The 22,857-nt window shown below is 45.1% G+C and overlaps 1 protein-coding gene across 2 annotated transcripts in view; it reads left to right on the top strand.

The window, feature by feature from the left end:
* The window catches only part of LOC132380424 (CTP synthase 1-like), a 62,000-nt gene that overhangs the window by 26,709 nt on the left and 12,434 nt on the right, over positions 1–22,857 (top strand). Inside the window, exons 5-12 of one of the 2 annotated variants that reach the window (XM_059949216.1) lie at positions 2,548–2,664; positions 6,957–6,983; positions 9,966–10,049; positions 12,069–12,149; positions 15,272–15,423; positions 17,452–17,584; positions 18,295–18,383; positions 21,860–21,954. In XM_059949216.1, coding sequence (XP_059805199.1) covers positions 2,548–2,664; positions 6,957–6,983; positions 9,966–10,049; positions 12,069–12,149; positions 15,272–15,423; positions 17,452–17,584; positions 18,295–18,383; positions 21,860–21,954 — 778 coding nt within the window. The remainder of the gene's footprint in view (positions 1–2,547; positions 2,665–6,956; positions 6,984–9,965; positions 10,050–12,068; positions 12,150–15,271; positions 15,424–17,451; positions 17,585–18,294; positions 18,384–21,859; positions 21,955–22,857) is intronic. The other variant, XM_059949217.1, reaches the window with a different exon arrangement.

Raw genomic sequence — 22,857 nt, 5'->3', positions numbered from 1 at the left:
GGGAGCAGCATCTCCAACACCATCACACTGAGCACGGGGGCTCCCCCGGGCTGTGTGCTCAGTCCACTGCTGTTCACTCTGTTGACCCACGACTGCTACAACACACAGCTCGAACCACATCATCAAGTTCGCTGATGACATGACTGGTGGGTCTCATCAGCAAGAACGACAAGTCAGCTTACAGAGAGGAGGTGCAGCGGTTAACGGACTGGTGCAGAGCCAACAACCTGTCTCTTAATGTGAACAAAACAAAAGAGATGGTTGCCGACTTCAGGAAGGCACGGAGCGACCACTCCCCACTGAACATCGACGGCTCCTCGTTAGAGATCGTAAAGAGCACCAAATTTCTTGGTGTTCACCTGTCGGAGAATCTCACCTGGTCCCTCTACACCAGCTCCATAGCAAAGAAAGCCCAGCAGCATCTCAACTTTCTGCGAAGGCTGAGGAAAGTCCATCTCCCACCCCCCATCCTCATCACATTCTACAGGGGTTGTATTGAGAGCATCTTGAGCAGCTGCAAAACTGTCTGGTTTAGAAATTACACCATCTCGGATCGCAAGACCCTGCAGCGGAGAGTGAGGTCAGCTGAGAAGATCATCGGGGTCTCCCTACCCGCCATCATGGACATTTACACTACATGCTGCATCCGCAAAGCAAACAGCATTATGAAGGACCCCATGCATCCCTCATACAATCTCTTCTCCCTCCTGCCGTCTGGGAAAAGGCTCCAAAGCATTCAGGCTCTCATGACCAGACTATGTAACGGTTTCTTCCCCCAAGCTATCAGACTCTTCAGTACCCAGAGCCTGGACTGACACCTTACTGCCCTATTGCCCTGTTTATTATTTATTGTAATGCTTGCGCTGTTTTGTGCACTTCATGCAGTCCTGTGTAGGTCTGTAGTCTAGTGCTTTCTCTTTTTTTTTAACGTAGTTCAGTCTAGTTTTTGTACTGTGTCATGTAACACCATGGTCCTGAAAAACATTCTCATTTTTACTATGCACTGTACCAGCAATTATGGTCGAAATGACAAATAAAGGTGACTTGACTTGAAGACTATAAGATAGAGGAGCGGCGTTAGGTTATTTGGCCCATTGAGTCTGCTCCATCATTTCATCTTGGTGGATCCATTTCCCTCCGCCCTAATCTTATCCCTTCATGCCCTGACTAGTCAAGGATCTTATCAACCTCTGCCTTGTATATACAGTCGGCCCTCCTTATCCACGGGGGATTGGTTCTGAGACCCCCCCGCGGATACCAAAAATTGCGGATGCTCAAGTCCCTTATTTAACCTGGCTCAGTGCGGTGGTCTTTAGGACCCAGTGGAACCCCGGACTTTGTTTAACATGCTCATTATGGTGGACATTAGGACCTGGCGGTGCAGCTCTGAATCCGTGGTGTTTCTGTTCACGAAAATAATCATGATTGTATATAAGGTGGAAGTAATAAAGCGATCAGAAAGAGGTGAAACACCATCGGTCATTGGAAATGCGTTAGGCCATAGTCGGTCAATGATCAGAGCAATTTTAATGGAGCATGTGAAAGGCCCTGCCCCGATGAAATGGGGCAATGCAGTGGTTTAATTATTGAAATACGTATGTTAAGTGTTTTATATGCATAGAAAGGTAAAATTTGTACTATATACTAAGACAAACGTTTGACTAACTGACGCTCAATAATATTGAATGTACCTGTTCCGACTTCAAATCCGCCTAAAAGACGGACTCAGGAACAGAACTCGTTCTTAACCCGGGGACTGCCTGTACTTTTAAATCACCTCTAGATTACTTATAATACCTAATACAACGTAAATGCCATGTAAATAGTTGTTATACTGTATTGTTTAGAGAATCATGACAAGAAAAAGTAGTTAGTACATGCTCAAATAACGAGTGCTAGAGAGAGAACTTCTGGGTTTTCCCGATCCGCAGTTGGTTGAATCCATGCATGCGGAATCCGCGGATAAGGAGGGCCAACTGTACCTGATAACGTGGCCTCCACAGCCACCTGTGGCAATGAATTTCGCAGGTTCACCGAAGACCATCAGGGCATTTGTAAACTGAGCGGGCATTTGCCTGAATCACTGCTAATGAGACAAAGCTATTGAAATTATAGAGAGAGACAGGACAGCAACAGGCCCATCTGGCCCCATTAGTCTCTGCTGCCCAATTACCCCAATTGACTTACTTGACCATAGGCCTGTGGAATGTGGGAGAAAATTGGAGCACCCGGAGGAAGCCCACAAAATCATAGGAAGAGTGTACAAATTCCTCACAGGACAGCAGCGGGAATTGAACCCAGGTCACTTGTACTAGAAAGCGTTGTGCTAACCACTACGCTACTGGGCCACCCCATGCATTATACACACATATGCATTATTTAATTATAGTTTCACTTTATGATTTTCCTTTTATGATCCGTAGTTATATATAAAGTTGTCTCAAAACATTTGCTCTGTTACTATTCTTCACAAGGCTTGTTTAACTTTGGTTATTGCCTGTTTTCAAAGCATGTAACCTAATCAGCTGTTCCCTTCTGTGCACTCAGCTGGGTGGAACTGTGGGAGACATCGAGAGCATGCCTTTCATCGAAGCCTTTCGCCAGTTCCAGTTTAAAGTTAAGAGAGAGAACTTCTGCAATATTCACGTCAGTTTAGTGCCTCTGGTGAGTTCTCATTGTTTCTCGGCTGTTTGTGTGTGGACTATTAAGGTCCTATTCATTGTCGTTGAGCTGGTTTCTCTGGTGGTTGGCACTCGCTTATAGATACCGCAGTACGTTTGCCAAATGCATCCAAAAAATACCTGCCTGCTGTACTGCGGCAAGCTGACCATAGTCTGTCTTTCCAGAAAGTCGTAGCACAGAATTATTAACGAGTGCCCCCCACCCCCCCCCGGGTCTCAATCAGTGGATTCAACCTGTTATCTCACTCAGAAAATGGAATAAACTGAGGGAAATTGGATTGAGAGAGAGTGGGTTTAAATAAAAGAGGCACTTATTGGCCACATTTTAATAATGTACACCTGTTTGTTAATGCAAATATCTAATTAGCTGATCATGTGGCAGCAACTCGATGCATAAAAGCGTGCAGACATGGTCAAGAGGTTCAGTTGTTCAGACCAAACTTCAGAACATGAAAGAAATGTGACCTAAGTGACTTTGGCCGTGGAAGATTGTACTGGACTAAAAAAGTTTTGCAAAGGTGTTGCTTCCAAAGATTTTTTTAGTTTATGATAGACCACTTGAAGATGGAACACAAATATAATGTTGAACTACCTGTATCACATAGGAATTTGGAGAAACAAGAAACTAACTTCTATCGAATATAGTGTGTTTAATTGCATGAGAGTGCTGATGCTTTGCAATAATTCAACTAAGCTAAAAATGTTTCATTGATGATTTTCACTTGTACTCAGTGTCTGAGGCTTCTCACTTAAGTGCCCAACAATAATCAGCTAGTATTGATGGATTCCAGTTGTCCTGATACAGTTTTTCCATGACTGCAGTGTCCTGGTGATACCTTTCACCATGCTTGTCCCTGGCAGTGCCAAGATATGCAGGGAAAAACTCTAAATGGGAATGCAGAAAATGAATCTTTAGTGACGGTGTTGCACACTGTGGCCGATGTGAGAAGAACCCTGTGCAGGGTCAACCCACGGAAGGCTGCTGGTCCAGACAACATCCCTGTGCCAAAGAAGTCTTCAGTGTCCTGCCTAAATGACTACCGTCCCGTTGCACTCACATCCATCATCATGAATTGCTTCAAGAGGCTCGTCATGAGGCATATCAAGACCCTGCTGCCCCCCTCACTGGACCCCCTGCAGTTTGCGTACCATCCCAACCGCTCAACAGATGACGCCATTGCCACCACCCTCCACCTGGCCCCAACCCACCTGGACAAAAAAGACACATACGTTCAGATGCTGTTCATAGACTTCAGTTCAGCATTCAACACAATCATCCCTCAGAAACAGATTGGAAAGCTGAGCCTACTGGGCCAATACACATCCCTCTGCAACTGGATCCTAGACTTCTTGACTGGGAGACCTCATCAGGAGCAGCATCTCCAACACCATCACACTGAGCACGGGGACCCCCAGGGCTGTGTGCTCAGTCCACTGCTGTTCACTCTGCTGACCCACGACTGTACTGCAACACACAGCTCGAACCACATCATCAAGTTCGCCGATGACACGACCGTGGTGGGTCTCATCAGCAAGAACGATGAGTCAGCTTACAGAGAGGAGGTGCAGCAGCTAACGGACTGGTGCAGAGCCAACAACCTGTCTCTGAATGTGAACAAAACAAAAGAGATGGTTGTTGACTTCAGGAAGGCACGGAGCGACCACTCCCCGCTGAACATTGACGGCTCCTCGGCAGAGATCATAAAAAGCACCAGATTTCTTGGTGTTCACCTGGCGGAGAATCTCACCTGGTCCCTCAACATCAGCTCCATTAACAAAGAAAGCCCAGCAGCATCTCTACTGAGGCTGAGGAAAGTCCATCTCCCACCCCTCATCCTCATCACATTCTACAGGGGTTGTATTGAGAGCATCCTGAGCAGCAGCATCACTGACTGGTTCGGAAATTGCACCATCTCGGATCGCAAGACCCTGCAGCGAATAGTGAGGTCAGCTGAGAAGATCATCGGGGTCTCTCTTCCCGCCATCACAGACATTTACACTACACGCTGCATCTGCAAAGGAAACAGCATTATGAAGGACCCCATGCATCCCTCGTACAATCTCTTCTCCCTCCTGCTGTCTGGGATTCGGGCTCATGGCCAGACTACGTAACAGTTTCTTCCCCCAAGCTATCAGACTCCTCAGTACCCAGAGCCTGGACTGACACCTTGCCCTATTGTCCTGTTTATTATTTATTGTAATGCCTGCACTGTTTTGTGCACTTTACGCAGTCCTGGGTAGGTCTGTAGTCTAGTGTAGCTTTCTCTGTTCTTTTTTTTACGTAGTTCAGTCTAGTTTTTGTAACACCATGGTCCTGAAAAACGTTCTCATTTTTACTATGTACTGTACCAGCAGTTATGGTCGAAGTGACAATAAAAGTGACTTGACTTTATGGTTTTGTATGCTTGAAGCATGTTGTCAACCAGCTGCAGCTAGTTTGGTGCTCTGAGGTTGACATGAAAATGTTCAACAGCATCTTTGAATGTCTTCCATGCGATTTTTCTCCAGTCCTAGTAGAAGTTCTTTTAATTGCCTTTCATTGATGACCTGCTTAATTTGTGGACTAGCAAAAATGCCTGCCGTAATCTTGGCATGAGCTATTCTGATTTGAATTATGAATTAACATGCAAATATAGGCGATTTCAACAAATTGTGCGTGATAAGGAAATTTCATGGTGCTTTTCATGATCAACAGCCCAAAATCCGTCAGATGCACACCCAGAAGTGTTCAGGAAGCAAAATCTTTGTTGTCCAGTGTTATTAATGAGTGACCCAGTCTCTGAACAAGAAAATGCCAACTGATTCAACATGTTATCTCCGAAAATTAAGTAAACAGAGGGAAATTGAATGGAGAGAAGGTGATCTTAAATAAGAGGCATAAGATTACTTGCACTGTGGCCATTTTATTAGGTACACCCATGCACCTCATTAATGTAGATATCTAATCAGCCAATCATGTGGCAGCAACTCAATGCATCAAAGCATGCAGACATGGTCAAGAGGTTCAGTTGTTCAGGCCAAATGTCAGAATGAGGAAGAAATAGGATCTAAGTGACTTTGACCAGGTAATGATTGTTGGTACTAGGCAGGGTGTTTTAAATATCTCAGAAACTGCTTATCTTCTGGGATCTTCACAAACAATGGTTTCTAGAGTTTACAGAGAATGGTGTGGGAAACGAAATCAGACGGTGAACGGCATTTCTGTGGGTGAGAGGTCAGAGGAGAATGGCCAGGCTGATTCAAGCTGACAGGAAGGTGACCGTAACTCACATAACTACATGTTACAACATGGTGCAGAAGAGCATCTCTGTGTGCAGAAGCAGATGGGCTACAGCAGCAGAAGATCACTCAGCGACCATTTTATTAGCTACAGAAGGTAGCTAATGTAATGGCAACTGAGTGTTCATTTTTTAAAAATCCTAACAGTTTAAATGCTGAAATAATATGATCCCAATCTGGTAAAAGTTAACATAAAAATGGAAAATTCTGGAAGCACTGAGTGAGTCAGGCATCTGTGAATAGAAATACAAAATTAACACTTCAGATTGAGGATGTTTTGTCAGAATTCTTTCTTCCCAGCTCTGCTGCCTGACCCACTGTTTCTGTGTCAGATTTCCATCATCTGCAGTGTTCTTACAGAATTGGGCCATTCGGCCAATTAATCTGCTCCACCATTACATCATGACTGAATTATTTACCTATTGAGCCACGCCGCCCAGAAATGCCCCAGTTTAATCCTAGCTGAATCATGGAACAATTCGCAATGACCCATTAACCTACCAACCGATACGTCTTTGGACTGAGGGGGAAAACCACACGGCCACGGGGGGGAGAAAGCCCAAGTCCTTACAGACAGCGGCAGGAATTGAACCTGGCTTTCCCGTTCTGTTAAAGCGTTGTGCTGACCACTATGCTACCCAGACACCCTCTCAGCCCCCACTCTCCTGCCTTCTCCCCCATAACTCTTGACCCTAACTAATCAAGAACCAGTCAACCTCTGCTTTTAAATATACTTGTCCTCCACAGCCGTCTGTGGCAATGAATTCCACAAAATGGAATTACCATCGTGGTAGGTTGTGGAATATTTGGTAGGGGGACCAACGTCGAATGTCAATGCTTTCGTTCGTAAAAATCCAGACCGATCTATTCTCCCAAGGGATTAGTTTAATAAGATGGGAAGAAAAGGATTTTAACTTTTTCCAGTGTGGTTATAATGTCTCTTTTCTTTTCTGCACACTGTCCCTGAGTGACTGAGAATGGGCAATCTACTTCCAGGTTCCCGGTAGTGCCTCTCTGAAACAGGTATGGCCATCTGGCGCATATAACAACCGGGGGTTTTGTACACCCTGGCTTCCTGCTAATTTGTTATGTATCATCTTGCGCTCCTGTGATCCAAATGAAACATGAAACCTAACATAAAATTTCAAAATTTTAATTTATTTTGATCCAATTAACTTTCTCCCTTATGTCCATTATTGGCTTTTTCAATTTCTCCACTTATTTTAATTCTCTGTTTAATGTGTAGAACATCGTACAGTGCAGTGCAGGCCCTTCTGCCCACACTGTTGTGCTGACCATTATTTAGTGTGTGGTGGAGTGGAGATTTCTGTACCATACAAGATGTATGACCCTTGGGCAAGGTGTAGCACCTGCTCACTAACCCCCCCCCTCCCCCCACCACTCCACCCAATTGGTCATGATCACATGAAGCTGTGGGGGCAGGTGGTGGATGGTTGTATGAGCAGCCGGTGCATATTGCATATAAAGAAGGATTCTTCATTGCTGTTCCGTGGCGACTTCTTGACCACTCAGGGTTGTAAGGTCCTCCATCTTTGGTGGTGTTCAGGGATCTTTCATCGTGTCAGTAGCTCGGTTTTCACTGCCGTCAGTCATTCAAATCCCGGGTGGAGACTCAGGAATACCATCACACTCAGATGTAGAAGGATTCTTCGTTACTGTTTCCATAACAATATTGTTTTACCAGTCAGAGCAGAACCCCTTAGTCTGACCTCTACCCTTTGACTTGCTTGACAAGGGTGACCAACGAAAAGTCGCAGCACAAGGCCCTGACTCTAGCCAGCGTGGCTTTAGGTCATTGAGGCATACAAACCTCCAAACCAAGGACGAGGGATTTATTTAGAGATACAACACTGTAATGGGCCCTGTTAATTCAACGAGCCTATGTCCCCCAATTACACCCGTGTAAATTCTCAGGGTTTGCTCAGTCTTAGTAGCCAGTGGGGATATTGACTTGTTTAATGCTTTACTGGCAGGTTTGGCTTTTGTTGAAATTTTATTTCTTAGTAACTGACTAAACGTATTCAGCTGTACATCTTTGGACTATGGGAGGAAACCCATGCAGTCACAGGGACTCCTTACAGGCAGCGGCGGGAATTGAACCCTGATCAGTGAGTGCTGGCGTTGTAAAGTGTTGCGCTGTCGTACCGCCCGTTTTGTGCTTCTGCATTTTGGTCTCTTTCTCGTCCCCCGTTTATGCTCTGCCCCGCTAGTAGCGGTGCCTTCAGCTGTCCAGATTGTGAGCATTTGAATACCCCTCCTGCCCCTTCCTGTCTTTCGGTGAGATGGTTCTTAGAAACATTACCACTCAGTCGGCTCTGCGAGGTGCTTATTTGGCTTGTTATAGATCGGCACCCAGCTGGCAGGGTCAAGATGCGTCTGAGAGGTGTACCCTGCGCTAGCCCGCAGGTCACCCTTGGGCAAGGTGTAGCACTTGCTTAGCCCCCGACCACGATCAGGGTCACGTGAGGCCATGGGAGCAGCTGGTGCACATCACAAGTCCTGGTTATGCCACCACTGATGCCAGGCAGACAGTCTCTGAAGAATATTGATAATGGCTGTGGGGTCACCCGTCTTGTAAAGTCATTGCCCAGAAGAAAAATTTGCCAAGGACAATTATGGTCAAAAGACCACGATCGCCCATGTCAAAAATTATGGCACGTAATGATGATGTCATATGACATGGCTCATAATGATGAGCTAAGCACATTGCAAAATGGAGGGCTGTGTGAGCTGGAAAGGGTAGATTGACCTTAGAGTAGATTAAAAGGTCGGCACAACATTGTGGGCTGAAGGGCCTGTACTGTGATGTGATGTTAAATGTGGTTAAGCTTCTGACACAACTTCGGGCACGTTGCTCCCTCAAGAGATGCTGCATAATTTTTAAAAAAAGAACTTGATAACCTTTGGCAGAACAGGAGCTGAGTTATTGTCTTGCCACTCCTCTCCAGTGTAGGATTGCCAAATCCAGTTGGTTTAAATTCATGACTCTGACTCATTCACCAGAGCTAGCAATAAAACTAGAATGACTGAAGCCATGTTCAAACACTCCTTGGATTCAACCAGGTGATGTTTGATATGCATCCTGACATATGGAGTCTTGTTGGAGGTTGTAAAACTCTTTACTCAGAGTCCATGACACTTCATAGGAGCAGAATTAGGCTGTTCAGCCCATTGAGTCTGCTCCGCCGTTCCCTCATAACTGATTTATTTTCCCCCTCAATTTCATTCTCCTGCCTTCTCCCAATAACCTTTGACATCCTGACTAATCAATAGACTATCAACCTCTGCTTTAAATATACCCAAAGACTGTGCCTCCATGGCCCTCTGTAGCAATTAATTCCACATATTCCTCTTCATCTGGTAAAGAAATTCCTCTTCATCTCTGCTGTTAAGGAACGTCCTTGTATTCTGAGGTTGTGCCCTCTGGTCTAGTCTACCCCCGTATAGGAAATATCTCTACATCCACCCTGTCTAGGCTTTTTATTGCAAATAGTTCAGCAGACGTGTATCTAGGGTGGTTGATGGTTGGGTTGAGTTGTTCTCTGAATCTGGCAATTTTCACCACCGTGTGAGGAGATATTGTCCGTGTACTGTTGAATGTGTCAACCCAACCAGGGCTTTCAAAATTCAGTAGGTTTCTTGAGATGACACACACACCCCATCTCCCCTTATTCTAAACTCCAGTGGGTACCATCCCAAAGTCGTCAAATACTCCTCATACCTTTTCATTCCCAGGATCATTCTTGTAAACCTTCTCCAGTGCCAGTACATCCTTTTCTTAGATACAGAGCCCAAAACTGCTCTCAGTACACTTTGGAAGGGGTTGTAAAACGAGTTACTGAGTCTGCTTTCCAAATTTCTTTTTTTTCCCGGTATTAGCCGTCAAAATAATTGTGTTCTCTGTTTTATCTACCAAGTGCTCTGGATTTCTCAGCCAGAGGTAACGTTTCTGAGTCCGACCTGATCGCCTCTGTCTTGTTTCAGCCAAGTACCACAGGAGAGCAAAAGACGAAACCGACGCAGAACAGCGTCCGGGAACTCCGAGGGCTTGGCCTGTCCCCGGACTTGGTAAGTGGAAGCCCGGGTAATACAGCCTAGCCCCTGTCACTGGGCAGTGAAGGTCAAGGCCTTAGTGTATTGGGATTGGTTTATTACTGGCACGTGTACCGAAATACAGTGCACACTGTTCATACTGATTAAATCTTTTTAAAAGTTCAAAGTGAAATTCATCACCATGTGATGGTGGCATCTGTTGGTCTCGAGAGACCATGGATCTGCGCCTGGAGTTTCCAGGGCTTGTGTGGGAGACCGGCAGTTGCCCAAGCTGCAGGCCTTCCCCTCTCCACGTCACCGACGTTGTCCAAGGGAAGGGCACTGGGACCCATGCAGCTTGGCACCGGTGACGTCGCAGAGCAATGTGTTGTTAAGTGCCTTGCTCAAGGACACAAACGCGCTGCCTCAGCTGAGGCTCGAACCAGTGACCTTCAGGTTACTAGTCCGATGCCTTGCCCACTAAGCCACGCGCCAACACTCATCACCATATATGTGTCACAAAATACCTCTGCAGATTCATTTTCCTGCTGCCATACTCAGCAAATTAAAAACTGATCCATGATAAACCGTTGTATGGCAGCTGTACTGCTTTGTGCCAGTAAGGTTGGGATGAAGCACATTCTGTTTAAAAAAAATACATGAGTTTGTTAAAAATGCAAATTATACAGTAAATAAAAACTACAATTTAAGTCTTGAATTAATTCAACTATTATCTTACAAGAAGTATTCAAAAACAATTCCAACATTTTCATTGGTCCGGCTGCTGAGTAAAATGGATTATTTATTGAGATACAGTGCGGAGTAGGCCCTTTGAGCCACAATACCCACCAACCCCGCCCTCCCACCCAACTTAACCCTAATCTTATCATGGGACAACCACCATTTAACCCACCAGCTGCTGCGTCTTTGGACTGTGGGAGGAAACCGGAGCACCCGGAGGAAACCCACACAATCACGGAGAACATACAGACTCCTTACAGGCAGCGGCGGGAATTGAACCTGGATCGCCTGTAATATAAAGCGTTCTGTTAATCACCACGCTACAGTGCCTTCTACCAGAAAATGCAGTAATAGCTCCATACTGTTGTCCAGTGCAAATGCCCAGCAGCCTCTCTGTCTCCCCTACTGAGGCAAAGACCTTTTTTGCAGGCACTAGGACATGCCTTCTTTAATTACCAATAATTTAACTTAAGACTAGACGTGAATTGGAATATGAGCCACCTCGCAATGTAGTTACAATCATTTATAAACAGAAGTGTCTACATCAAATGCAGGGTACAAACAACATATGTAGACTTACACATTCCCATTACTAAATGGCTCATCAGGCCGGTGCTTATGCCGGTTTCCGTGGCGCGAAGTGACTGAGAGTACGAGACTTCCCCCCCGGATAGGACTTGTCGCGAGGTTAACCCCCAGCATTTTGCCGGTACCCATTTTCAGCTGGGTGGACTGGAGCAATGTGTGGTTAAGTGCCTTGCTCAAGGACACAACATGCTGCCTCGGCTGGGGTACGAACTCACAACCTTCAGATCACTAGTCCAACGCCTTTACCACTTGGCCCCGCGCCACACCCCCTTTACTGAAGAAATGGAATATTCTGTCATATATGGTGGAAAGGCTCCGTAAAGCCAACCCGAGCACTGCATCTCAGCTTGGGACCCATTATGAGAATATATCAGGGGGAGACTTTGAAGCGTCTGCACTCAGCATGACGATGGCAGAATGGCAAAGCTATGTTTGTGTGGTATGTGTAAGGAGTGAGTATACCAAGTGCTCTCTGTCACACAAACAGATCAAGTTGTGCATTGAGAATCAATAACAACACAGAATAAAGTGTAATAGCTACCGAGAAAGCGCAGTGCAGGTAAACGATAAAGTGCAAAGGTCATAACGAGGTAGATTGTGCGCCGGAGGGTCTGTACGCACCCCCTCCCCTCCGAAACACCTCCACAGATGTTCTACTTTCCGTCCCCAGTTGTGGTGAGTGTAGGTCTGGCATTCAATAAACCTTGTCTCTAACCGTCTCTGCAGATCGTCTGCCGATGTACGACGCCCATGGAGAAGTCTGTTAAAGAAAAAATCTCGATGTTCTGCCATGTAGAACCCGAACAGGTAAACATCCGGGATCGGGAGTTACATAACGCTGACTGAACAGTCGATGATCACCTCTAGATATCACTTGACAACCAAATTTTTTCAGAAGTGTTGCTTCCTCAGTTTTTTTAATTTAGTTTATGATAGACTGCTTGAAGCTGAACACATAATTTCAGACTACTTGTATTACACAGGAATTTGGAGAAACAAGAAATTAACTTTTTATTGGATGTAATGCATTTAATTGCATAACAGTGCTAATGCTTTGCAATAGTTAATTCAGCTAAAAATGTTTCAGTGATGATTTTCATTTGTACTCAGTGTCTGAGGCTTCTCACTTAAATGTCCAACAATAATCAGCCAGCATTGATGGATTCCAGTTGGCCTGATCCAGTTTCTCCCTGACCTGGATGTCCTGGAAAAACCTTTCACCATGCTTGTCACTGACAGTGCCCAGATTTGCCAGGAAGGAGTCTAAATGGAAATGCAGAAAACAAATCTAAAGTGACATGTAGCACTTCATAATACTGTATGCTTGAAGCACGTTGTCAGCCAGCTGCACATAGTTAGGTGTTCTGTAATTGCCAAGAAAATTTTCAACACCAGGCTTGAATGCCTTCCATGTGATTTTCACCGGTCCCACTAGAAGGTCTTTGAACTACCTCTCACTATGACCTGTTTGATTTGTGGACCAACAGAAATGCCTTCCTCAATCTTGGCATCAGTTAATCTGCCTTGAATTATGAATTCAAATAAATATAGGCAGTGTTTTTAATGGCACATGATAGGGAAATTTCATGGCGATTTTCATGATCAGTAGCCCACAATCCATAAGATATGCCCAAAGGTATTCAGGAAGCAAAACCTTTCCCATCCAATGTATTCAGAGTAAGATGTTGTAGTCTTTTGCTGTTGTGATTTCATTTGAGCAAAAGAACAACTACTGGAAGAAGTCTGCAGGTCAGAGAGCATCAGTGGAGGGAAAGAGATGGATGACATTTGGTATGACGATTGATCAACTGGGGAAATGGGCGAAGGAACAGCAGGTGCAAGTTCAATGTGATATGTTTTGGGAAGATAAACCAGGCCAGAACATAGTGTTCGGCAGGGCCCTGGGGAGTGACACAGAGGTACAAGTACCTACACCAGATCCCTAAAAAAATGACCGTTCTTGTAGTCAAGGTGGGGGAGAAGGTGTGTGACACACATGCCTTCATCGGTAATGGGAATGAACACGAGAAATTTTGAGCAGTGCAGACAAAGTGCTGGAACAACTCAGCAGGTCAGGCAGCATCTTGAATGTGAATAAACAGACATTTCAGGTACAGACCCTTCTTCCCCTCCCTCGAGCTTCTTGTTCTGGCTTCTCTCTCCTTCCTTACCAGTCTTGATGAGAGGGGCCTTGGGCTGAAATGCCGACTGTTTATTCCCCTCCATGAATGTTGAGTTCCTCCAGCATTTTGTGTGAGTACAAGAGCTGGCAGATTGTGTCGCAGATTTACAGGCCATTGGCGAGACTAGTTTGGAATTTGTGAGCTTGTCTTCACATTAAAGAAAAAGTGTGATTTGGTCATAGAGAATGCATAAAAGTTCTCCTTCTGGTTTAAAAGAAATTCCCTCCTGCTCTCCTCCTCCTATTTCCCACTCTGGCCTTTTACCTCTTCTCACCTGCCTGTCACCTTCCCCAGGTCCCTTTCTCCTCTGGTCTACTCTCCTCTCCTATCAAATTCCTTCCTCCCTAGCCCTTTACTTTTCCTACCCACCTGGCTTCACCTATCACTCTCTAGCTATCCTACCTCCCCTTGTCCAACCTTTTATTCTGGCGTCTGCCCACTTCCTTCTCAGTTCTGAAGATGAAGCTCAGCCAGAACTATCGACTTATTATTTCCATAGATGCTGCCTGGCCTGCTGAGTTCCTCCGGGTGTGTGCGCGTGTGTGTTTGTGTTCGTTCTTGCTCTGGATTTCCAGTATCTGCAGAGTTTCTCGACAAGAACACATCTGCATTGGGGGGGGGGGTTCCAATTACAAGGAGAGGGAGACTTGGCTGAGATTGGTTTCCATTGAGCCAAGAAGCAATGAGGTAACCTTGAAGAGATTTATCAAATTATGAGGACCGAAGATAGGGTAGTAGTAGCAGTTTTTTTTTCTTTGGGTAGAGGAATCTTTAACTAGAGGGCACAAGTTTAAGATGAGAACAGAAGTCTTTAGAGAGGAACTCGGCAAGTTTTTCCACACACAGCGGTGGGTGTATGGAATGTTCTGCCAGCATAAATGGTAGAGATGGGTTCATATGGACGGCTACATTGATAGGGAAGATGGAGATCAGGAGTTCCCAAGCTGCGGCCTAAGGATCCCTTGCTTAATGGTATTGGTCCATGGCATGAAAAAGATTGGGAACCCCTGATTTGGAGGATATGGGTCAAATGCAGGCAAATGGGATTAGCTAAGGTATGCAGCTTGCTCAACGTAGACAAGATGGTCTGCGCAACTCTGAGTCTTAAAGTGCTTTTATTTTCCTGTCTGGATTCCAGCTTCTGTAGTCTCTGGGTTAGTGTGATTCCAGTACAATTTGCTGAGTTAATCCTTCCCAATCATAATTGGGGAAGGATACACACTGTTTATATTGGTGTACTAGTATACAAAATTGAGGTTATAGAAAAGGTGAATGCAAGCAGGAACTTTTTCCACCGAGGTTGGGTGAGACAAGAATGAGATGTCATGGGCTCAATGGTACCGTTTAATATCAGAGAATGTCTACAGTACACAACCTGGAATTATTGCTCTTCACAAACATCCATGAAATAAGAAACCCCAAAGTATGAATGGTGGAAAAACATCAGAACCCCAAACCTCCCACCGCCCCACTTGTGCCACGTGACAAACTGACTGAAGGACAACCCCTTCACTCGTGCCGCTGCGAGTGTGGAACGAGCTGCCAATGGACGTGGTGGATTTGGTTTCAATGTCAAAATTTAAGAGAAATTAGGATGGGCACAAGATTCGGAGGGGTAGGAAGAGCTCTGGTCCATGGGACGAGGCAGATTAATAGCTCGGCTGAATGGCCTATTTCAGTGCTGTAGTGTTCTATAAATCTATGACTAGTGATGTTTCTCAGGCTTAAATATATGTTTCATTCCAGGTTATTTGCGTGTATGATGTTTGTTCTCTCTATCGAGTTCCCTTGCTACTTGAAGCCGAGGGGGTTGTGCAGTACTTTAAGGAAAGGCTTGACCTCCAGTACGAAACTAAACCTAGAAGACTACTGAACAAATGGAAGGATATGGCAGACAGGTACGGTAGCTTCTCAATCTTGGTTATTTACGATCTCGAGTTCTCGGCGGTCTGGTGCTGTTGTGGCATCAGCACCGGCCTTCGGGGCAAGTGGTCCCGGGTTCGAATCCGACCAACTCCTTGCGTGCTTTCCATCCGTGCTGGGTTGAGAGTTTTGTCTGAAAACAGACAAAAATGCTAAAAAGCTGGCAAGGTTGCCACCCGATGCGTCACAGGGCACGGAAAGGAACAACAATTGTGTTCCCTTCAGTCACGTTCTATCACAAGGCAAAAGATCTGAGCTTTCACTGTTTAAAGAATGTATACGTTATACAACCTTGAGATTTGTCTTCTTACAGGCAGCCATGAAACAAAAGAACCTAAAATAGCCAAATAACGCATTTTTTAAAAAAAACGAGCATCAATGTGCAGAGACCGAGGGGGGGAGAAAACAAATCGTGCAAAAATTAAGAGTAAGCAAATAGCTTGTAGAACAGAGGCACTTGGAGCAGCCCCACAGCTGCAGTGTCCGTTCAGCAACGAGTGGAGAAAATGTCAAGGAGCCCGCAGACGCAAAGTCCGGGTGACCCCCAGCCGTTAGCGCTACTCAGCAGAGATCGTCTGCCTGGCGTCAGCAGTCGCATAACCAGGACTTGTGATGTGCACCGGCTGCTCGTAGGACCATCCACCACCTGCCCCCACGGCTTCACGTGACCCTGATCGGGGGGGGGCAGAGCAGGTGCTACACCTTGCCCAAGGGTGACCTGCAGGCGAGTGGAGGGAAGGAGCGACTTACCTCGCACTGATGCATCTCCCCCACTACCAGTACACCGTATGATTCTATTAACTCCCTGTGCTTTATGTATGGAGTGTTGTGTTTCACCAATGAAATAGTTTGCAAATAATTACAGAGAGGATGGCCTCGTTATTATTGGTTCAGTACTCAAATCAACTTTCCCACATGGTGTTGCTACTTCCTAGGATTCCTCAGGAATAACATCTGGCTTACAGGATTGACTTTTGCTGCACTGAAAGAATTCCTTGGGTTCAGCTGTGGAGAGTGAATCTGAGTTGGGTGTGAACTGTTTTTACTGACATGTCTTCCCCAGTCTAAAACTAACTGCTCGTGGCTCAATCGGCATAAGGGAAAATCTTACCAAGTCTGCCGGCAGATGGAATTTACCGCAGACAGTGTGAGGTGTTGCAGTTTGGTAGGACCAGCCCGGGTAGGTCCTGTACATTGAGTGGTAGGGCACTGAGGAGTGTGGCAGACAAAGCGGTCTGGGAATACAGGTCCGTAATTCATTGAAAGCCGTGTCAGCGGTAGACAGGGTCGTAAGGAAAGCTTTTGGCACATTGGCCTTCATGGATCAATGTATAGTGTACAGGGGATGGGATGCTTCGTTGAAGTTTTATAAGACATTAGTGAGGCCTAATTTGGAGTATTGTGTGCAGTTTTGGTCACCGACCTACAGGGAGGGTGTGAACAAGGTTGAAAGATTGCAGAGGAAATTTACAAGGATGTTGCCATGACTGGAGAACCTGAGTAAAAGGAAAGATTGGCTCGGTTAGGACTAGATTCTTTAGAATTTAGTAGATTGAGTGGAGGTTTACAAACTTTTGAGGGGTATAGATAGGGTAAATACAAGTTATACATGATAATGAGAGAGGTCAGAGGAGAATGGCCAGACTGGTTCGAGCTGACAGGAGGGTGACAGTAACTCAAGTAGCCACGTGTTACAACAATGGTGTGGTGAAGAGTCTCAAATTGGATGGGCTGCAGCAGCAGGAGACCACAACGGGTACCTCTCCTGTAGCTAATGACACCGATAGTACTTTTCCTTTTATGTTTGAGTAGGAGTGAAATCAGAACCACTAATGAAATATGAATTGGTGGCTTAAACTTGTGTTCTTACTAAGAATTAAAGATTTCATATCTTATCTAAAGCATTGACCAGAGAGGTTTTCTATCTTGTATTAACCAGTTCAATCAGTTCTGTCTTGGAATGACTATAGTTCTTTTTTCTGTCTTTCTCTTTACCCAACCAGATATGACCGCACGTTAGAAATTTGTTCCATTGCATTGGTTGGCAAATATACCAAACTCTCGGACTCCTATGCTTCTGTGATCAAGGCCTTGGAGCACTCCGCATTAGCGATTAACCAGAAGTTGGAAGTGAAGGTAGGCTGGGTACTGATTCACTCCTTGCCTCAGTTTCTGTATTGTTAAGTTAGGAGTCTTACAAATTTAACATTTATTTTGATGGAAGATCAATGAGGTCAGGGCAGTAGATGAGCTTGATCTACATCAGGGGTTCCCAGTCGTTTTGTAGGCCTCCGTTAGTCTCGATAGACCATGGATTTGAGCCTCGGAAAGTTCCCAGGGCGCAAACCTAGGCAAGGATTTTTTTTATGGAAGACTAGCAGTTGCCCAAGCTGCAAGTCTCTCCTCTCCACTTCACCAATGTTGACCAAGGGAAGGGCATTAGGACCCATACAGCTTGGCACCGGTGTCGTCGCAGAGCAATGTGTGGTTAAGTGCTTTGCTCAAGGACACACACACAAGCCTCAGTCAAGGCTCGAACTAGCGACCTTCAGATCACTAGACGAACGCCCTAACCACTTGGCCTTTCTTCAGGACTGAGGCGGAAGGGGGAAGATTGCCGACTTAAAAAGTGGGGTGGAAGGAGAGGAGGATAGCTGGAAATTGGTAGGTGAATCCAGGTGGGTAGGAAAGGGCAAGGGCTGGAGAGGAAGTAATACTAACAGTTTGTGTTGAGTACTTTGCTGTCACTAAATGTCGAAGACTCTCACCTTGTCTTTAAATATTGCTGATGTGTCTGCACAGGGCAAGTGGAAGGTGGTTTAAATATTTAACTATTTTCTTGGCAGTATATAGATTCAGCTGACTTGGAGCCAGCAAGACAGGAGGAAGATCCAGTCAAATACCACGAGGCCTGGCAGAATCTATGCAGTGCCAAGTAAGTCCCTGAAATTCCATCTGCCGTAGCCTTCCCTTCATAAATGTCTCCGCAAAATGCAGATCAGCTGCCAAAGTGTGTGAAGCATGTCTTTTGAATACTGTTTAGAAATTGTTGCTTGATCCTGTTCCGTTATTTTTCTGATCCTTTGGGTTTTTCCAAGGATCAAGAATGGCGGGGGGTTTTAATTCTTGTCGATCATTGTTTTCAAAGTTTAAACAATCAAATACTAATCAAACTAAGTGAAGTGCTGAGAAACAGCAGTGAAAAGTAAAGATGAAGAAGCCTGAATCATCCATCACTTTTATAGTCAAGCTAAAAGAAATTCCTCTGATAAGAATAAACCAATCACTGGTTGCACAATTGCATCACATGGTTACGTGCTAACACTTAGCCGATGAAAGATGAGAAAGGTGGTCACCTGTTATGTAACTGCTGTATCGCTTTCTGCCAGTGCCACATGCTGAAAAATACTTGAGTTTGTAAAAACAAAATTAAGATTAAGTGACAACTTTAGTTTTACAGTGGATTCCAACAATCCACTGAGCAACTCTTCAAGAAGCACTGCCCCAAGTAAGCACCATCCATCATCAAGGACCCTTTACTGTCCATGCTGTCTTCTCACTAATACTCATCGGGCAAGAGGCACAGGAACCTTGGGTCACACACCACCAGGTTCCATAGCAGTTATTACCCTACAACTGTCCAGCTTCATTCACCTCTACTGAACTGATTCCACAACCTTCAGGCCCATTTTCAAGCATTCTGCAACTCTTGCTCTTATTATTTATTTTTGCACTGTTTGTCACCTTTTGCAGATTGGTTGTTCATTGGTCTTTTGTTTATACATCGTTCTTCCATAAGTTCCGTTGGATTTCTTTATTTTCCTGTAAATGCCTGCAGGAAAATGAATGTTGGGGTAGTACGCGGTGACATGTACAGTACATACTTTGATATTGAATTTATTTTGACTTTGACTTGAACTCGGTGGAACCCTGGACTATGCAGGGGATGCATGGAATTGGCAGAGGACATCTTGCGATCATTGTCTCGAGTGGAACAAGTAGCACTCCAGGGCAGGAACAAGCCCTTTGGGCCACCATGTTGTGCTCGGCTAAATAGACTAGTAATCAAATGCCTGACTGACCTAATCCATTCAACCGCACAATGTCCATATCGCCCCATTCTCTGCACATCCATGTTCCTCTTAAAACATCATCATTGTGTGCCATGTCATATGACATTATCATCATGTGCCATATGACTTGGGTGATCATGGTCTTTCCATGACCGTGATTGTTCTTGGCAAATTTTTCTACAGAAGCAGTTTGTCAGTGCTTTCTTCTGGGAAGTGTCTTTACAAGACGGGTGACCCCAGCCATTATCAGTACTCTTCAGAGATTGACTCCCATGGTCGCAGAACCAGGACTTGTGTGATGTGCACCAGCTGCTGTGATGTGTGATGTGCACCACATGTGCCTGCTTCTCCCCTCCCCTCCCCCATGGCTTCATGTGACCCCGATCAAGGGGCTTAGAGTGATCTGCGGGCTAGCAGCGGGAAGGAGCGCCTTACATCTCCTTTGGTAGAGATGCATCTCCGCTCCACCACCCAACCTCTTTAAACACCTCTACTATGACCCTTAACAGCACATTCAACGCACCCAACTTTTTAAAAAAAAAACTTGCCCTGCATATCTTTGAATTTACCCTATCTCACTTTAAATGCAAACCCTAACCCTCTAGTGTTAACCATTCAGGTCTTGGGATGAAGGTACTGGCTGTCCATCTCTGCCTCTCATAATCTTATAAGTGTTATCAGAACTCCCTTCAGCATCTGCTGTTCCAGAGAAAATAACCAAGTTTGCCCAACCTCTCCTGTTACATGCCCTCTAATCCAGGCAACATCCTAGTAAACATCGTCTGAACTCTTATCCATTGCTTCCTCAACCGTTCTATGACGGGGTGACCAGAGCTAAATACGATACTCCAGATGTGACCTAATCAAAAAGTTTTATAGAACTGTAACTCAACTTTCCAGCTCTTAGACTCATTGCCATGGTGATGAAGGCTAGTTTTTTTTGTAGGCCGTCTTTGTGAAAGTTTAAAGTACACTTATTACCAAAGTATGTATATATTATCCAAGCTCGAGATTCATCTCCTTGCAGGCAGCCACAAAACTAAGAACCTGTGAAAAGGAAGAACATGGAACACCCAGTGTGCAGAGAGAAAAGTAAGAGACCATGTAAACAATAACCTCAAGCAGATAGCATTCTGAACCGAGTCCCATAGTTCAATGCTGGTGGAGCAGCAGTCTGAACCAAGGCCCAAAAGAACCCATTTAAAAGACTGTAAATGCGCAGAGAGAGGGGAAAAAAATTGTGCAAACAATAAAAGTCAGCAGGTAACATCCAGAACTGAAGTCTTCTGAAAGACGTGAAGCCAGGCATCACTGCAGTTGGAGCAGGCCACGGTATCAGTTCAGCACAGAGCTGAGTAAACACAAGCCACAGATGTGAAGCCAGGTGTCCATGTAACGGGAACAGGCCACCACCTCAGTTCAGAGCCGAGCTGAGTAAACGCTGCAGAGCGGTGAGCAGAACCAGCCCTTGCCTCACTTCGCCTCTGGTCCCAATACCCTGGCCTTTTCAGTATGGCCTGGCGCTTAAATTGTCCAAACGTCCTTGCTCTCAGACCCGACCTAATCTACTAGCGCTGCCACAGGGAGCTCTGGACTTGGGATCCAAGATCCTTCTGAATATCGGTGCTGTGAAACTCCTGCTTTTAACTGCCATTCCATTAATTGTGCACTTAATGTGAAAATATGTTAGCAGATCTCGCCTTAGCCTCTGCTGCTCTGGAGAAAACAGCCCAAGTTTGTCCACTCTCCCCTTGCGCACATGCCCTCTAATCTAGGCAGCATTCTGGTGAGCCGGACAACACCATTTATAGCGGTTAGCACAACACTTTACAGTGCCAGTGACCCTGGTTCAATTCCCGTCGCTGCCTGCCAGGAGTTTGTACATTCTCCCTGTGACCTCGTGGGTTTCCTCTTGTGCACTTGTTCCCATCCCCACAGTCCAAAGACCTACCTGTTGGTAGGTTAATTAGTCATTGTAAATAGTTCCATGATTGGGCTAGGATTAATTAGAGGGAATGCTGGGTGGTAGGACCTACTCCGTGCTGTATCCCAGTTTTTTAAAAAACATTGAGTGTGTGTCTTAAGGCTTCTGTACCTCCTCTCTGGTGGTAGCAATGAGAAGAGAGTCCTTGATGGTGGATGGATACCAACTTATTGAGGCATTGCCTTCTGAAGATGTCTTTGATGTTGGGGAGGCTATCGCCCTATCGAGCTGGCTGAGTTTACAACTGCTTTGTAGGCAGATTGTTGGAACGCATCACTGGGTAAATCTCTAGGTTTTGTGAAAGTTCCAACTCGTGTTGCTGGATGACTCGGTGTCCATGGTTTCCTCTTGCAGTGGAGTTCTCGTGCCCGGAGGTTTCGGTGTCCGAGGGACGGAGGGGAAGATTCTCGCTATTGCTTGGGCCAGAAAGCAGAAGAAGCCATTTCTGGGTAAGAGGAATTATCTAGCTTTTTGTCTGGTGTACTGCCTTCAGTCTGTATTCCCACTTAAATAACTTTTTTTTTGGTTGCCATTTGTGCAATTTGTTTTTTTTTGTTGTTTGTGTGGGGGTTTGATATTTTTCTTTGAACAGGTTCCGTAGTTTTCTTTGTGTTTGGTCGTCTGTGGGGAAGGTGAATCTCCCAGTTGTATACTGCGTAGATATGTTGAAAATAAATGTATTTTGAATTTTTGTATGATTATGGAATTGATAACATACATACGAAAACCCACAGAGTAACCTTCAGCAAAGAAAGCCTTCTATCCTTGAAAATGACTCCTCACCCACAACTGATGTTGACTTCAAACCATTTCCTCAGTCAAGGGCAATTATTTATTGGGATACTGTGCTGGATAGGCTGTTCCAGCTTTTCAAGCCGAACCGCCCAGCATTCCTGCAACTTAATCCTAGATTAATCACGGAACAATCTATAATGATCAATTAATCTACCAACTGGTACATCTTTGGACTGTGGAAGGAAACTGGAGCACCTGAATGAAATCCACATGGTCAGGGGGGAGAACGTACAAACTCCTTACAGGCAGCAGTGGGAATTAAACCTGGGAAGTTGATGTTAGCATGTCAGTGACATCACATCCTGTCAATAAATAAATTATTAAAAATTTGCCAGTTTCATCGTTAGCCGCTAAAATATTATGTCGCTGAATTATTTGTCACTGTCACAATGTGCCCATTTACAGTGAGAAACTTTAATCTGCATGGCATCTGTTCATCGCAAATTTACATTGAGGTTGTACAAGAAAAAGCAATCATGGAAGGCAGAATAAAATGTTAAAGTTACAGAAACCTAATATATCGATAGAGCCACAAAGAAAGCACAAAGGTGGCTATG

Source organism: Hypanus sabinus, chromosome 24 (assembly GCF_030144855.1).
Source record: "Hypanus sabinus isolate sHypSab1 chromosome 24, sHypSab1.hap1, whole genome shotgun sequence".
Classification (NCBI taxonomy): domain Eukaryota; kingdom Metazoa; phylum Chordata; class Chondrichthyes; order Myliobatiformes; family Dasyatidae; genus Hypanus; species Hypanus sabinus.
This window is presented reverse-complemented; position numbering and strand designations above follow the sequence as displayed.